A 17,674-nucleotide genomic window follows, 5' to 3' on the forward strand; every position below is an offset into this window, starting at 1 on the left:
CCCCCCCCCCCAATCCGGAGTTGCTGATATTTTAGTCAACATTCTCATCAAAGAGAAACAGATGCGCTATGATAGTAATATGATCATATTTGAACGCCAAAATTGATAGCTAGATACATAATATTTTGTGTACACATAACAGTGAACATGGATGTGCAGATATCTCTCAAAAACTTACCAAAAAATTGTCAGCTTCTTTCTCCTTTAGCAGATGTTTGTCTGCATCATTATGTATATATATAAACTGATGTAGAGGTATAATCCAGTGAAAAACATGACGTTCAATACCTAACCACCAGGGTTGTTAAAAGATAAAAGACAAGCATTTCACAAGCTTACCTTATCTATCAGGTAGCTCGGTCCGTTTAGAGACAAAATCAAATGCATCGACTTATAATACTGTACATGAGGCTCTTATCTTAACTATTGACAGTGCGTAATGTCATGATGGTCAGTGAAACAATGTTATATTCAGATCCTTGAAACAATGTTATCTGCAGATCCTAGAAACAATGTTCTAGGCTGCTTCTCTCTCTCTTTCTATCTCTTTTTTTCTTTTTTGAAGATTTTTTCATGAGGATCTCCTGGAGACAAGACATGCAGCAAGAATCAACGGATTTACGTATAATAGATGAAACTAGTAAAAGTAGTTCATTGCCTTGTTTCGTGTCAACAATTAACAAATGTAACAAAATCATGTTGATAGCAAAAAGGTGCATTTATATAAAAGTGTTAAGGTTTCAAGTACAACCTTTCAAACTTCAACCATTGAGAAACGAGACCGATCAGCCCCCGACGTGAAGAAGAGTCTAATCCTCCACAGGCAGAAGGATGTCGGGCTCAAGCATGTCCTCGATTGCATTGATGCAATAACCCATATAAACTGAAATCAATGCATCTTCACAAGAAATGTAAATAAAACTTTCATGTTGTATATACAAAGAGAATGGAGAATCTTATTTACACAATTAGAACTGTGGCGAACACTGGAACAAATGCATCGATTATGTTCCCAAGTGAAATATCGCAGAGTTCCAAGTGGTACAATGATGATGATAAAGCTATCGCAGGATAGACTCTGCAAAAGGTCATATGAAAAAGGTGAAGAAAGGATTCGATCCAAAAACTATCCAAAGCAACTCGAAAACTTTGTAACAATACCGTTTTTCTTTAACCGACTTGTGCATATAACAAAATAAACATCTGTAATAGTATGAACACATGGACAACGAGAAGAACACAACACTTTCATGAGCTAATATAAATTCAACTTCAATAAAGCTGTTTGTACACTACAAAATTAGACCACTAGCTGTTGTAAAATAATAAAAGAAGAACATTCTCATACTGCTTTTTACAATTAGAGGGACAATCACATGAATCATCATTGAATTCTACAGATAAGAATTTTAAAACTTGAAGAGAAGTGCATTTTACTTGTCATCTACTTGAAATACTTGTGGAAACTAAGTTTTTTATTTCCATCAAATGCTCGTCGTTTGATATATGGAGGGATAGACGTAGATCGGTAAGCAATAATTCTTTTTCCCAACTTAAAGGACCCGAAGCATATAATGCCTCCATAGTGCATCGATAGGCATGTAACTCTAACCTATGGATTTCAGCTTCCAATGGCTCATCTCTGGACAGAAGAAAATTGTCAGTTCTGTATCCCAAATGACAAAAAGATTCGGCATCACTCGTAGAACCATCTGTGTCTTCATTGTGGCCAATAGAAACTCGACAACGTAACCCATGGTGATCGCTGTTAGAGACACTGCAACTGCCAACAGAGCATGTAGCTCTATCAGCATCATTTAGTTCAAAGTTTTCTGCAAAAGAATGGTAAGCTACGCCCATTTGTTTCTTCCTATCACAATTCATTTCAGAAATGATGGTTCTATCCAAAGCACCTCCAATGTTTCCCCCCAGCATACCTCTTTGGATAACTAGTGATTTTACATGCTCGTGCAACGTGGATGGATTTCGAGCAACAACTTTATGATACCTTTGCTTCTTCTTCAACGTTCTACATTTCAAGCCAGCTCTACCCATTGTTTCAGCTTGAGAACACTCATAGTTTGATCCCCTTCTCCAAGTGTCTAAGTTGGGAACATTTTGGAATTTCTGAATTTGGGAGCTCAGACCATAAAATCTAGGACTTGCATTCGCATCTTCTTTGCTATCATCGCCACGATTGCCAGACCTCTGTGTGCACAAGTAACATTGGAAAAAATATGAGACGACATAGCATGAAGGAGACGGAAAAGTATTGCTTTTAATCGCTATTTTGGGCCCTCAGTAAAAAAAAGAAAAGAAAAAACATAAAGCATACATGCTTCAATTTTGAATAAATTTAAAATTCAACTAAACATCGTTCTCAAATCGTGAAAAGAGAAGTTACACCACACTAAATATTGAAGGACTTTTACTAAAACAAAACTTAAGAACTAGCTAACAGCTCAAGCCCACCGATAGCAGATATTATCCTATTTGGGCTTTCCCTTTCAGGCTTCCTCTCGAGGTTTTTAAAACGCGTCTACTAGAGAGAGGTTTCCACACCCTTATAAGGAATGTTTCATTCTCCTCTCCAACCGAAGTGGGATCTCAAAATCCACCCCCCTTAGGGGCCAGCATCCTCACTGGCACATTGCCCGGTGTATGGCTTCGAGACACATTTAAAACCTTGAGGGGAAGCCCAAATGGGAAAGCTGAAAGAGGACAATATCTACTAGCGGTGGGCTAGGGCGGTTACACAAACACAAACTGGCACGTCTGGAATTTTAAACTTCTTTAAAAATATTTGACAGTTCAACAACAAAAACAGCTATAATTGAAAAGTGATCAACAAAATGCTACCTACCTTGTGCATCAAAACCCATTTGTCATCTTGCCATGATCTTCTTGCCCGAATGTCGAATTTGCAGACCTTGAATTCACTAGAAGAACCAAGCAACCTAACCAAATAGTTGTTCTTCCCCAAAACCTCAGAAACCGTAGCCATTTTCCAAGAACGATCATTGAATACCTCCACAACATCGCCAGGGATCCAATTCTCTAAAACTTCCAGAGAAGGGGGACAAGGCCTGATAGCCTTACGCGATACCCTCTCGACAACAGTTTGATTACTCCCACCCTCGAATTTATCATATCTAACAGTATAATAGTGACCACTGCCAGACATAATCTCAGCCGAACGCCACGAGCCTGAAGGCACCTCCTTCTTGCTTAGCACTTCCACTTTGCTTCCTTTCCTGAATCTCATGTTTGCTGATGCGTGAACTGATTTCCTGAGCAAACTATCTGTTCATTTCAAGGAGAAACAGCAAAAAAGCTTGAGAATTACAACACAAAATTCTACCTCAATGAAACTAAAATAAGAAAATGTGCAATGAAATTACTCAAACTGATCCAAAGGACATATAAACAGATTTCCAGAAGTTCTTCTGTTCGTATATAATCGAATAGTGCTCGGAATTAGAGAGAACAACACAAACGAGAGTATTTCATATGTAATCAAACGATTAAACAAAAACAAGAACATAAAAAGCCAATCGAAATCTTGAAACATTTGAAATAATATAATTCACTTTAAGAGACGATTAGACAATCGTCTCTCGAATCTGGATGGCTGAACAAGAATACAACAATAAGATAGAAAGCATTTGGAATTTTGTTCATCAACTAAACAGACAATCAAGCAAAACTATATGAATCAGTAGAATCGGAACAGAACGACTTCGAATTCGCATTGAAGCGATAATAGATTGCTAAGAAAATGCTGAAACGGAAACGAAAATAAAACCTCAAAATCTTAAAACGAGACGATGAAAACGAAAGCCGACATTCAAATAGAGAATAGAACTAAAACTAACATAGTTTAAGTTTTTAATTTGAAAATGTCTCTACAGCAACAAAAACCAATGAATACCAAATAATTTCTCGACGTTTGTTCTGTTTTTCCAAGCAACCAAACAGCAGGTGAGAAAATCGAAATTGACCCAAGAAGAAGCAAAAAGTAGAGTTCGATGAACCAAGAAACAAAAACTGAATGATCAAAAAGAAAAAACATGAAGGATCATTGCAATTTTGATCTGGGTTGTAAACAAAGAACCGGATTGAACCCAGAAAATGATGAAAAATCGAAGAGATTTCACTGACCTTGGGATTTGAGAGAATTTTGATATCACAAAAATTCTTCACTGCCTCTGTAATTTGCCTCAGCCTTTCTTATTTTTTTCGTTTATATTTGATTTTTTAAGTGTGAGGATTGCAATTTTCCGTAGGATTCTACAAAAACCCATTAAATCCCTTTTTTCAAAAAAAAATTATCAACAAATCTTCCGAGATAAAAATAAATAAATTATTAATCTTTTTACGGTTTCCCAAGATCCCAAGAATAGCTTGTAACACTATTCATAATTTTTAAAAAAAAAATTATAAAATTTTTAAAACATAATTATTATTTTTATTTTTAATAATTTTTTAGAAAAAAAAAACAAGTAAGCAATTTCTAAATATAAATGAGGAAATAAAATTAAATAGAGTTAAGTTTGACCAAACTTTATGAGGAGACTAAAAAGGTCAAAGCAGCCTTAATTTGAAAATTGGCAACTAAGCAAATCAAAAAAATAGAATTTTAAATATTAATTACCAAAATAATTAATTTATTGGGATTCTTATTAAAACTAGCACTAAATTTACCCCTCCCCCCAATAAAAAAATTATTCTTAATTATAATTTAAATAAAATTAATAATTACTATTTTTTAGATTTTTTTTATTAAAAAAAAATTAATTAATTACTTGGGGGAAAAAGGGTGTCCCCTTAAAAATAGGCATAAGTGTGAACATGGCTCTAACCACTTTCATCCATAATTAAAAATAAAATTTATTTTTAAATAATTTTTTTGTGTATTTGCAAGAAATTATTTAATAAATATTTTAAAAGAAACAAATTGAAGAGTCAAATATTAATTTATTAAAAAATGAAATGTCAAATATTAAATAAAAACTTTGGAAGGTCGACCATTTCCTAACATAGTGGCCGATAAGAATTTATGACTGATTTCTATTATTATTTTCGAGCAAAGAATCAGTCTAGATAAATTAAATATATTTTTTTTATAAAAATTGACAAAGTATTAACGTGTCAATATATTTTAACGAACTATATAATAAAATAAAATCATTAAGCGATTTAATATTGGGTTATTTAGCAAATGTGTATATGGTCCATCCTTAGAACCAATATAATCTAATTCCACTTGGAATTAATTTAAATTAAAATTGTTACACAAAACCTAACTAACTAAGTAGTTGATAGAAAAAGAATAAAGCTAAGATTAAAAGTAGTTATAGCAAAATGAAGCTTGAAGCAATGATATATATATATATATATATATATATATATATATATATATATTTGGACTATAATATAATCATAATATTTATCGTACAAGAAAGCATCTTCATCTTAGAAGTTCATACATCACGTTTTTGCTAGCTCCTTTTAAACGTCCCTTCAATTACAAATTTGGTTTTTTATGGTTTCGAGAGCATTAGAATTTAATCTATATGATTTGATAAACTTTTGTTAATAGTCTCTCTAGTTTGATAAAATCTTCATAAATCCCCTTATTTATGACGGTTTTATTGAACAACACGAGCAAAATTTCTAAGTTTTGAAATTATAAGAGCTAAATTCTAACGAAAAAATGTTGAATTGCAAATTTGAAGAAATTAAAACTTAGTCCCTATAATTTTCAACGTCATAATCCCGTTAACAAATCATAGAGAGACCATTTTACATGTTTTTCTACCTAAAAACAACTTGTCTTCTTCCATTCCATCACATGATTCAAGCTTGTCAGATTAACTTTCCACCCACCAAACTAAAAAGAAGAACAAGCAATGGAAGTGTGAATGCTCTGCCAACATATACTTTAATCATGAAAGAATGAACAATCTCAAAGAGTTCACAATCACAAGTAACCTTATATGCAAATAACTGAGGTGTGGATGGCAGTTTAAGCAATGAAATGACCTTTCTTCAGCTGAAAGAGACACCTTTCGATCGTTCATTCGTATTTTCGCCGATTTCTGATGGAATTTACACCTGCAATTGCATTACATGGGATAGATCGAGTCAAACTGGTCGTCCCCTATCGACGTTTGCAGTATACTTAAAGCAACTTATTGCATTTTTTTTTAGACATTCAAGTTTTCCAGCAAAAACATCAAAGAAGGACTTAAAACAAGCTCTACATGTTCATATTTAAAGCAGGCAGGTCACTTAACATGTTCTTACAACTAAAACTGTCTAATGCTTAATATCTCAGTAAGGAGACAAATACAAGTTTTTACCCCATAACGTCTACTCAAATCTCTTACTGCATTGCCAAGTGTATATGATGGTTAAAAGCATAAACAGTTGAGGATTGTCGGGAAAGAGTCCCACATTGGCTAATTGAGGGGATGATAATGGGTTTATAAGTAATGAATATATCTCCATTGGTACGAGGCCTTAAACAAAACCATGAGAGCTTATGCTCAAAGTGGACATATAATACCATATGGAGGTTGTAATTCCTAATATGGTATCAGAGTCATGCCCTTACCCTTAACTTAGTAATGTCAATAGAATCCTCAAGTATCGAACGAAGAAATTACTAGCCTCGAAGGTGTAGTCAAAAGTGACTCAAGTATCGAATAAAGGGTATGCTTCATTCAAGAGCTCCAGAGAAAGGAATCGAGCCTCGATTAAGGGAAGGCTGTTCGAGGGCTACATAGGTCTCAGGGGAGGCTCTATGGTGTACTTTGTTCGAAGAGAGGATTGTTGAGGATTGTTGGGAGGGAGTCCCACATTGGCTAATTAAGGGGATGATCATAGGTTTATAAAGAATGAATACATCTCTATTGGTATAAGACCTTTTCGGAAAAGCAAAAGCAAAACTATGAGAGCATATGCTCAAAGTGGATAATATCACACCGAAGGTCATGATTTCTAACATAAACTACAAAGCATTCTCGTTTGACGATGAAATACAACTAGAGCCAGATCATCCATTAGATTACTATAATCAAGTGAAAAATCTCACCAAGAACTAATACAATGCAAAGGTAAATCACTTCACTTACTATATGAGAAACTTACAAGGCCAATCATACTTCATATCCTTTTCCTAGGCAGTTTAGGCAATGCTGCACCCTGCAATATCAAATGATCCAGCAAAACAAGAACATCACCACCAGAAAACATAAATCAACGGAATCAAACTCGAGAGGAAAACCGAGAATTTTCCTAAGAAGGAGCAAAATTTTGCTTGCTTTCTACTATATAATCCTTCAATTTTGAAACTGCCCAAATTAGAGAGAACTCTAGAATCTTAACCTTTTAAGATATATATATATATATAGCCAACAAACTCTGTCTCAAACAAACAAAAACCCAAAAATCAATTTTAGGGTTCCGCATTTTCGAGATTCTGGATAGGATTTGACATGAACATACAATCGACCGAGTAAATCATAAAGAATGGAATGCCATTAACCTAATCCTGCGAAAATTCTAACAAGCAGCAGCAGGCGAGATCAAAGGGGGTGAAAAGTATAACCTATTTCCTTCACAAGTCGGGCACACGCAGGGGTTCATGGCAATAGGATCGGACAATGGCGACCACTGAATGACTGCATTTCCGCGGCATAATTTGCAGATATAGAATCCTTTTCCTCTACAAGCCCTACAGGGTAAAGCGATTTTTCTCTGCCGAAAAATTGAAGATCCGAATAGAATAGTATCAAAGAAATGATTCAGAATTAACGAGCCTTCTTCCATTCCCAATGTATAAGTTTAATTTTAAAGAAAGATGTGTATTCGTAGAGAAAAATGAATTACCCGTTTGGCTTCGGCGGTGTGGCGGAGCGTTTGGATAGTGAGAAATGAAGCGAACCTAAGAGTGAAAAGTCCGCCGAAGATTACGGCGGCGCCGGTGAAGATTGTTCGCAATTGCCTTGGTACCATTTTCTGGTGAACTAGGGAGCTGAGGGAGTCTCCGAAACCAGATAAAATAGACGAGATACTCTCCATTTATATGTTGGCTTTTTTACAACCAAATTTTTTTTTAGAATTTATGAATATTATTGAATTTTTTGGAAATTAGAAAAATTTATGTATATTTTTTAAATATATTAATGGTTTTTTTTTTTAATATGATTGAGTTTTTTTTAGTTCAAGGGTATTTTTGGAAACTTTTCCGGTAATTACGAGAACTCTTTTTAGTTCCAGGATATTTTTGAAAAACTTTTCAGGTATTCATGAGAACTCTTTTTTAGTTCAAGGGTATTTTTGAAAACGTGTAAAGTTCAAACAAAATTCTTCTCAAATTATTTTGGGGAAGCACAGCCGTCAAAATTCTTCACAAATTATTAGTCTTTGGGGGCTTTGGGGAAGCACGATGCAACGATGTCTGACTTCAAAACGGTTAGGAAGAGGTGTTTCCACCAAAACGATTAGGAAGAGGTGTTTCCACATTTTTAAAAGAAACACCGCTAGCATATATTGTCTACTTTAGCCCGTTACATATCATTGTCAGCCTCACAATTTTAAAACTCTATTAAGAGGGAGTTTCCACCTCACAATTTTCTCTACTACGAGGGAGTTTCCACCTCACAATTTTCTCTACTACGAGGGAGTTTCCACACCTTAATAAGAAATGTTTCGTTCCCCCACCTTAATAAGAAAGGTTCTACTCTACAACGAATGTGGGATCTCACAATACCAAGGCTGAGAACTATGATAGACAACTTCCCCTGTCTCCTCCCATGTTCTCATCAATAGCCTATCCCATTGGTACGCTTAACTCGATTGGTGCCACGTATGACATGTATACTCACTCGTGCCACGTATGACATGTATACTCACTCGTGCCACGTATGACATGTATACTCACTCGTGCCACGTATGACATGTATACTCACTCGTGCCACGTATGACATGTATACTCACTCGTGCCACGTATGACATGTATACTCACTCGTGCCACGTATGACATGTATACTCACTCGTGCCACGTATGACATGTATACTCACTCGTGCCACGTATGACATGTATACTCACTCGTGCCACGTATGACATGTATACTCACTCGTGCCACGTATGACATGTATACTCACTCGTGCCACGTATGACATGTATACTCACTCGTGCCACGTATGACATGTATACTCACTCGTGCCACGTATGACATGTATACTCACTCGTGCCACGTATGACATGTATACTCACTCGTGCCACGTATGACATGTATACTCACTCGTGCCACGTATGACATGTATACTCACTCGTGCCACGTATGACATGTATACTCACTCGTGCCACGTATGACATGTATACTCACTCGTGCCACGTATGACATGTATACTCACTCGTGCCACGTATGACATGTATACTCACTCGTGCCACGTATGACATGTATACTCACTCGTGCCACGTATGACATGTATACTCACTCGTGCCACGTATGACATGTATACTCACTCGTGCCACTTCTCTCTCTTCTCTCTCTTGCATGAAACCTATTAGAGTCAAAAATTTGCCGGAATATATTGAATTACATTGCAATTTCAAACCAGTTTTCTATGGGATATGAACAAATATGAAGAACAAACAATATAAGATATACCTATCTCTCTCTCTTCTTTCCATACCCCCTAAAAAATTCTCAGCAAAACTGCTATTTTACACTCAATGACTCGGAAAAAACCAGCACCAACCCAACCCCCATATTGAAACTAATCAATTGAATCTCACCAAACCAATTTCAAAACAAAACAAGAACAAACAACTTCCAACTCAAAAACACTCAAACCTCCAATTTGCTGGCTGAGGTTGGAGATAGAGGCAAATCATCAAGCCAATCGGCATAGATCCGATTTATCTTCTTGGGTCCTTTCCATTTCAGCAAGCACGGCTTCGCCTGACCCTCTGGTAGGGGAGAGGTCGCGACACTCGCTGCCAAACTCGGAGATGCTTCCATGGCCACAACTACAGGATTAATGTTGAGGGCAGGATTAGATACTTCCCCCTCGCGTCCAAGAGAGAGTTGTAACTCTGATCCATAAAGAACAGTCAACATCCCGAAGTAGTATAATCACACAATGTCAAACGCTCCAAAGAGGAAATTAAGAGTTTGTTTGGAAGACTTTTCTGATCCATAAAGAACAGAGGAAATTAAGAGTTTGTTTGGAACAACTTTTCTGATCCATAAAGAACAGAGGAAATTAAGAGTTTGTTTGGAACAACTTTTCTGATCCATAAAGAACAGTCAACATCTCAACATCCCAAAGTTGTATAATCACAATGTCAAACGCTTCAAAGAGGATGCCAAGACAAAGATACTAAATAAATTAAGAGTTTGTTTGGAACGACTTTCGAATGCTCAAGAAGAAACAAATGTGTTTGAACATGGTTGTGTTAACTATGAAGAACATTCAAAGCATATCATGATTTTCAGTTCATCAAATGGCTAATCAGAATTCCAATCCACATGTTATGACAGTATTACACATTACAGAGAAAGAGAAAAGGAGAGGTATCAATACCAGATTGGCCATGAGCAAAATGGCACTTATCACCAAAGGGGCAATGACCAGTAACCTCCCACTTAGTGCATAACTTCGTCTTCCAGAATGCATTTCCATTACCTCGAAGAGAATCAGAAGCAGAAGCAGAACAAGAAACAGCTCTGCTAGGTTCAGAATAGCTAGAATCATTACCATTCATCAATGGAGTTACAGTAGTTCCAATGCTTATAGCTGAACTTTCCCTAAACCTACCAGAATCATCTCTAAATTTAGCAGGATCTTCATGAAGAAAATTGCACCTATCTCCATAAGGGCATTCCTCCCCATTATAAAACTTCCTACACAGCTTCATTTTCTGAATAATTTTCTGATCATCATTCCAGTTACTTACTGATTGATCATCCTCACGAATCCCCACAATTTCTTGCCAATTTGGTGGGGGTTGTCGCATGTCTTCAGCACCATGAGCAAAGTTGCAATTCGCTCCATTCCTACACAAACCAAGCTTGAATTTCGCACACATCCTTGTCTTGAAGAAGATATTGTTTATTCCTTTATTCACTGGACCATTTTGAACTCTAGATAGGTTTTCTTCAGAATTTCTAGCTCTTTTGAATGGAGGCAGCTGTGGTTCAAATTGCGATTGTGTATCAAATAGATCGTTCCTAGGATACTGAGACCAGCAACCAGTGGCATCGCTGGCTCCATAAGGATGCAGAGGCGGCGGTATAACAGAGCCTCGAATATCATTGAAACTCATCTTCTAAAATCAAATCCAGATCTCTTCGATCAATAAACACAACGAATCAACAACCTTAAATTTCAATGTGGAGAATAAATTACAAACTCTGCTTGAACAACGATCACAGAACAAAATTCCTTACAAAACCAACGCTTGTACCAATGTGATGAAACACCAGAAAAACAATTGACTAAAGGAGATATCCACAAAAATAATCGAAAAGAGTACCAAAAACAGCCTCGGAAAGAAGAACACAGATGATACTGACCAAAATCAAAGTCGAATTCGTCCAAGGAACAAAAGCGTCAGTTTCAAATAATCATCAAAACAGCGTTCGGAAACGCATATGCCGGCGGAATCGAGATAAATGGAAGACGGAATCAAATCAAAGCAATGGTGAAAGTGGAGGACTGGTGATTATATATTTATATATTTTGAAAGCGGCAAAATGGAAGACAAATGTAAGAACGACGAAAAAACGGGAAAAGGAAAACAAAACTGATCCAAGAATCAAAAACCCTAGCCGCCAAGGAGAAAGAAAACCCTAGAAAAATCAGATATTGCGAAGGCTAAAAATTCAAATCCATGGAATCTCAAATCGCCAAAATTGAACGTATTCAAAACCCTAATACCCGCTAAAAAGAACCTGATTTTACGGGGAGTTAAAACGAACAACTGATGACGTGGAAGCAGATTTTCTGTGGGTCCTACTTATTTCTGCTTCTTACACGTGTCGGTCCTTCATTGAATAAAAAAATATTCTTTTTACGATTTTTATTCCATTATTTACTTACTAAATTTTGTTGTCTATTTGCTTTTAGGTTATAACGTTATTTTCTTTAAAATTGTCCATGTATTTCTATGCTCACGTTTTCTAAAATATTGGAAACATTCTCCTGCCAAACGCGTTTTAAAAGCCTTGAGGGGAAGCCGGAAAGGAAAATCCCAAATAGGACAATATCTGCTAGCGGTGGATCTGGGTCGTTACAAATGGTATTAGAGCTAGACACCGGACGAGGTGCCAGCCTTCTCGCTCTTCCTCGAATGGGGGTAGACACGAGGCGATGTGGTAGCGAGGACGCTGTGCTCCGAAGGGGGTGGATTGTGATGTCCCACATTAGTTGGGGAGGAGTGGGGAGGAGAACAAAACACTCTCTATAACAATGTGGAAACCTCCTCAAAAGCCTTGAGGGGAAGGAAAGCCCAAAGAGGACAATATCTGTTAGCGGTGGATCGGGGTGAATTTTAATTTTTAAACTCCCATTTGTAAAAACCATAACAGTGATGGAGTCAATAGACAACGATAGTTTTGTCTCTTTCTTTCCCTCAGATTTGTAGCTTTTGAGTACGGAGTTGTTCGTCAGGGTTTGTATTAGTGATTGTGAGCAGTTAAGCTCGTAACCATAAGGATTATGTAGTGACATGTCAATGATTAGGGCTCCTTTAGAAGTCATTTAAACGATTATATAGTGACACATCGATGATGTCAGTTTAAAGTGGAGTTGACAACTAAAGCTTCAGCGAACGAGGTCGTAACTATAACGGTTTTAAGGCAGCAAAATTCTTTGTCGGGTAAGGTATTCTCTACCTACCCACCTGAGTCAGTTTCGAGAATAAACCATTTTACCTATACTCGTTAGATAAACTCGATTTTTCGATCAACAACACAATCATCAAAGTTTAAGTTATTTGGATGAAAATGGGCCATTACGTTTTTGTTCTTCGGAGAAAGTGAGTCTATCTCGTTTGGAGTATGTGCATTATTTAGAAGTAGATTCTTGAATCTAATTCAAAGTTCTTGGTTCGTGGCCCATGAATACGACCTTCAAACTCAATAGTTGAACGATGTAGAGATAATTCTAATTAATTAGCTCTAAATTGAGATTAAGAAACAGAATTTTTTTAGCTTTTTCATGAAAGAAAGTGGAAAAAAAGAAGCAAATTGGAGGGAATCAGATGCTAGAAGCTTGTATGTTGGCCAAATAATAGCTCCACTAAGAGTTCTTCAAAAATTCAAACCGCTCCACCTGCCCAAATGAGAAAAAAAAACGTCGTTAAGACATATAATCTCGATCAAAAGGTTAATGGGTTGGAATCTCCACGTGGGTAAGCTTAAAAGTTTGATCTTTTCTTACCGAAATTCCTCGGAGTTTTGCATTTATAGCATTCCATCCTACTAGCATAATTGTGTGTTTCGCATCCTATTCTGCATAAGTTCAACGTATGTCCAATCAATATTATGAAAAAACTAAAAATGGGTATCAGACAAAACCAGCTCTTACCTATTACAGATCCAATCTCCAGATTTCCAACCGGGCAAAGCACAAATATCAGCACTCTTATATGCATTACATCTGTAACAACTTGATCGACTGGCATAGTTGTGAGCTCCACAATGACAATACCAATCTCCTGCTAACACTTCTGTTTTGTTAAACTCGTACGTTGATGGGTCTGGACCACCGTATTTCGGGTACCCACATCGTTGACAAGCTTCCCTCTTTTTGAAGTTCACATGTTCACACACACCACACATCCAGTCTCCTCCTGACCAGTTCATGTTCATCGTCGTCCTACAATCACGAAACGAATATTCAGAATCAATAACAGCATGTTCGAGTCTCTGCCCATTTGTTAGGTAAGTGACGGGAATACTCGAGTATCGTCGAGACAATTAAATTCATCGTAACACATCAATCTAAGCTTAGAACGTATAGAAACGAAAAAGAAAGTGAGAGAAGAAATGACCTTGGAAGTCTGAATTTGGAAACTTCGGTGTTTGGTGGGTTAATGGATGCCCTTTGGAGGGTTTATATAGTTGCCAAAAAGTCTTACAAGTGGACCTTTTTTTTAAGTCAAAAACATGAAATTGTTGACTTTTTTTTTAGTCTTTTTCTTGTCTTTTATTTTTAATATTTTTATTAGTGCAAAATATGCATGAGAAACTAGCATGCTTCTTCATTATACCTAATTATTAATTAATATTTTCATTACATGACCCATGCCTTATTATTTGATTATCCCTCTATTTTAATTAAATTACTAATTAATCCTTATAATTCGAGAAATTTAGAATTTTATCCCGGTAATTTGATAAAATTTCGTAACGAGCTTTCAAATGTTATAGCTGTTTAGTCCTAAACTTTTAATTATTTACCTAATAAGTAGCTAAATTAAAAAAATATATGTCTAATCAGTCCCTGAACTTTCAATTCTTTTGTCTAATAGACTTCTAAATTTTCAATTTCGGATTTAGGTCCTGGATCTATTCAATATTTTTTAAAAACCCACCGACCCACAAAACACAAAATTAAAAATTTTATGTCAATAAATCGGTTAATTTTTAAAAAAATTTAATACTTGAAGTAAATTTTACGAACCCCATGTCCACCGCTAGTAGATATTATCCACTTTAGCCCGTTACTTATCACCGTCAACCTCACAGTTTTAAACAGGTCTACTAGAGAGAGGTTTCCACGTCCATATAAGGAATGTTTTGTTCTCCTCTCCAACCGATCAGATGTTTTAAATAGACATAAAATTCAAAGTTTAGGGACTTATTAAGCATTTTTAAGATCTATAAACCTTTTAGATACAGATTTAAAAGTTTAATGAAATGAACTTGTGGATCAGTCCAGTTTGTTCATGAACATAAACATAGTTCAACGATTAAAACGTCTCTATTTCATTCAAAAAGTCGTAAATTTGAATCTCGACCTCCTGAAACCGAGAACGAAATATCGTATTCAAACTCGTTAATCACATCATTACATAAAATGATTAAGAGAATATTCCATCTCTCGCTAAAGTTTTTATCATTTTGGAATGGTTTCACGTGCTGCATGGCCAAACATGGCGTTGCATGCTAGAGGATCAGATGTCTTTATTGGTCATATTCTTTGCTCACCACTTGAGAAAGCAAAAAAGAAGAAGAAGATGAAGCCTTCCCTAAATAAATACTTTCATTTTATGTGTGGATCAAAGTTTAAACTTTATAGTATAAATATATTAATGTATATAGCCCAAAGTTTTTATTGGAATAAGTTCCTTTAAATAATGTAGCATATCCATTTGCCCAAGTCAAAATCCTTCAATCTAGTTTGAGGATTCTTTCTTCTTTTCGCATGCAATAATTCACGAGAATATTTATCCATGTCGACATTTTAAAAAGGTTCGATATTAGATATTGTATAATAATTAATTCTAAATATGATATAGGGTTTCCCGAACAACGGTAGTTATACTCGAGTCAACTGGGTCAGAGGTTAGAGGTTCAAATCTCTGAATTTTACGTGATAAACTAAAAAAATGGTCAGTTGGGTTGTAGCTCAATGATCGACGAACAAAAGGTGGAATGTGATACCGAGTAAATGAGGGATAAAGAATGAACTGATATCATATTTGAATGATAGTGGTTTTCAGAATATAAAATTATGGTTGAGAAAGACATAAAATAATTGATAGTTATCATAGGAGTCCCAAAGTCTAACGTGTTTGAACCTGAATTAGTTAGTTTTTGTAACAGTTGAAGCTCACTGCTAGCAGATATTGTCCATTTTGACCCATTACGTATCGTTGTCAGTCTCATGGTTCTAAAACATGTCTTCTAGGGAGAAGTTTCCACACGCTTATAAGGAATGTTTTGGTCCCCTTTCCAACTAACGTGGGATCTCACAATTCACCCTCTTTTGGGGCAAGTGTCCTCGTAAGCACATCACCTAGTGACGGGCTCTAATACTAGATATTGTTTGCTTTGACCTGTTATGTATTGTCATCAGTCTCATGGTTTTAAAACTCATCTTCTAGGGAGAGGTTTCCGCACCTTTTTAAGGAATGCTTTGTTTCTCTCTCCAATCAATCTAGGATCTCACAATCCACCCTCCTTGGAGACCAGCGTCCTCGCCGACATAACGCCTAGTGACTAGATCTAGTACCATTTGTAACAGCTCAAGCTAACCGCTAACAGATATTGTCCGCTTTGACCTGTTACGTATTGTTGTCAACCTCACGGTCTTATAACGCGTCTTCTAAAAAGAGGTTTCCACACGCTTATAAGAAATGTATTGTTCCTCTCTCCAACCAATATAGGATCTCATAGCTTTCATAGACAATTTAAACTCTGAAATCGTTCAAGTCAAGTAGGTAACGTGGTCACGTCGCAGAAGATACAAGAGAATATCGGAGCCATCGGGAATGAAACGAAGAAAAAGACGTAGTAGGGTTAATATTTAATTCATGGTTACAAAAATTCCAAATTTGAAGCTGACATGTCAAGCAAACAAGACATTTCAAAATCACTTTTTATTTGCTGACATGGCGACACAACAATACTTGAGATAAGGAAGAATCCTAATATATAAATAAAATAAATAAATAAATAAATAAACAAATTACTTCTTTTTGGCTATGATTTGTTAATATTGTATATGTGGAAAACCTTACAAAATCATCCAATTCCCTTCTCCTTTCCCTTTTCCTTTTTATTCTTTCATTTGTGATGCTTCTTAAAAGGGGAACAAATGTCCTCAATAATACTTACCAGAATTTTGAGAAGCGTTTTCGTAACATCTCGTGTGTTCGGTTGCCACGAGATTGGACCAATATGATGTTGTAGGGTCGTCCTGTAATCGATAAAAATTAATTAGCGTAAAGAGTTCATCCAAGATCAAAATATCTCGACCTTTCAATTCTAAACCCTAAACTCGAGAGACACACACCATTTTGTAACAGCTCAAGCTTACCGTTAGCAAATATTATCCTCTTTGAATTTTTTCTTTCGAATTTCCCTTCAAAGTTTTTAAAACGCGTCTACTAGAGAACAATTTGCACATCTTTATAAAGGATGCTTTGTTCACTCTCCAACTGATGTGAGATCTCACAATCCACACCATTTGGGACGAGCGTCCACATTTACACTCGTGTAACAACTCAGGCCCACCACTAGCACATATTGTTCTCTTCGGGCTTTCCCTTTCTGGCTTCCTCGAGAGGAACGACCCAAACCCACCACTAACAGATATTGTCCTCTTCGAGCTTTCCGTTTCTGGCTTCCCGTCAAGGCTTTAAAACACTGTCTCAAGGGAAAGTTTTCCACGCCCTTTAACAATTTTACTTTATTATTACTACTACTGTTAGATGCACTATTGTACTGTATAGATGGCAGAAAAGGGAAGCATCTTAGCTTAAAACATTATCTTGAAGAAATGCACCTTTTTTTACCTCTCTTAGCAGAGACCCATACCACCTGCAACAAACCACTAAAGAATCTCTTAACCCATTTGAAAACAAGATTGTCCTTATGGCTTAAGCCATTTGAAATGATTGTTCGTGTCGTTTTACGAGCAAATC

At 36.2% G+C, this 17,674-nt stretch overlaps 3 protein-coding genes and 1 long non-coding RNA gene across 13 annotated transcripts in view; all 4 read right to left on the reverse strand.

Moving 5' to 3' along the window:
* LOC111444134 overlaps positions 1 to 4,307 on the reverse strand; it is a 6,156-nt gene extending 1,849 nt beyond the window's left edge. For 2 of the 10 annotated variants that reach the window (XR_002710651.1, XR_002710649.1), the window contains exons 1-4: positions 4,162 to 4,305; positions 2,864 to 3,303; positions 1,613 to 2,208; positions 752 to 1,078 (exon numbers count right to left, since the gene is read on the reverse strand). Coding sequence is in view for 4 of the 10 variants with exons in the window: in XM_023082108.1 (XP_022937876.1) it covers positions 1,441 to 2,208; positions 2,864 to 3,265 (1,170 nt within the window). In the remaining 6 variants the exon portion in view is untranslated. Of the gene's footprint in view, positions 1 to 11; positions 1,079 to 1,236; positions 2,209 to 2,863; positions 3,304 to 3,931; positions 4,058 to 4,161 lie in introns of those variants that run through there. The other 8 variants (XR_002710650.1, XR_002710648.1, XR_002710653.1 and 5 more) reach the window with 7 other exon arrangements.
* A 1,478-nt stretch (positions 4,308 to 5,785) lies between these two features.
* On the reverse strand, positions 5,786 to 6,116 carry LOC111444136. The gene is made up of 2 exons (XR_002710654.1): positions 5,995 to 6,116; positions 5,786 to 5,893 (listed from the first exon to the last, which is right to left on the reverse strand). It is a non-coding gene; the product is annotated as an uncharacterized LOC111444136 (long non-coding RNA).
* Positions 6,117 to 9,583: 3,467 nt separating this feature from the next.
* On the reverse strand, positions 9,584 to 11,973 carry LOC111443870 (zinc finger CCCH domain-containing protein 39-like). The gene is made up of 2 exons (XM_023081699.1): positions 10,603 to 11,973; positions 9,584 to 10,111 (listed from the first exon to the last, which is right to left on the reverse strand). The coding sequence occupies exons 1-2, from the start codon at positions 11,342 to 11,344 to the stop codon at positions 9,864 to 9,866; spliced, it is 990 nt and encodes a 329-aa protein (XP_022937467.1). The 5' UTR covers positions 11,345 to 11,973; the 3' UTR covers positions 9,584 to 9,863.
* A 1,191-nt stretch (positions 11,974 to 13,164) lies between these two features.
* On the reverse strand, positions 13,165 to 14,104 carry LOC111444219 (zinc finger Ran-binding domain-containing protein 2-like). Its single transcript, XM_023082229.1, has 4 exons — positions 14,075 to 14,104; positions 13,609 to 13,899; positions 13,462 to 13,532; positions 13,165 to 13,353 (listed from the first exon to the last, which is right to left on the reverse strand). Exons 2-4 carry the CDS (start codon positions 13,890 to 13,892, stop codon positions 13,340 to 13,342), a joined length of 369 nt encoding a protein of 122 aa, XP_022937997.1. The 5' UTR covers positions 13,893 to 13,899; positions 14,075 to 14,104; the 3' UTR covers positions 13,165 to 13,339.
* Between the last annotated feature and the right edge of the window lie 3,570 nt (positions 14,105 to 17,674).

Source organism: Cucurbita moschata, unplaced genomic scaffold (assembly GCF_002738365.1).
Source record: "Cucurbita moschata cultivar Rifu unplaced genomic scaffold, Cmos_1.0 Cmo_Scf00006, whole genome shotgun sequence".
Taxonomy (NCBI): domain Eukaryota; kingdom Viridiplantae; phylum Streptophyta; class Magnoliopsida; order Cucurbitales; family Cucurbitaceae; genus Cucurbita; species Cucurbita moschata.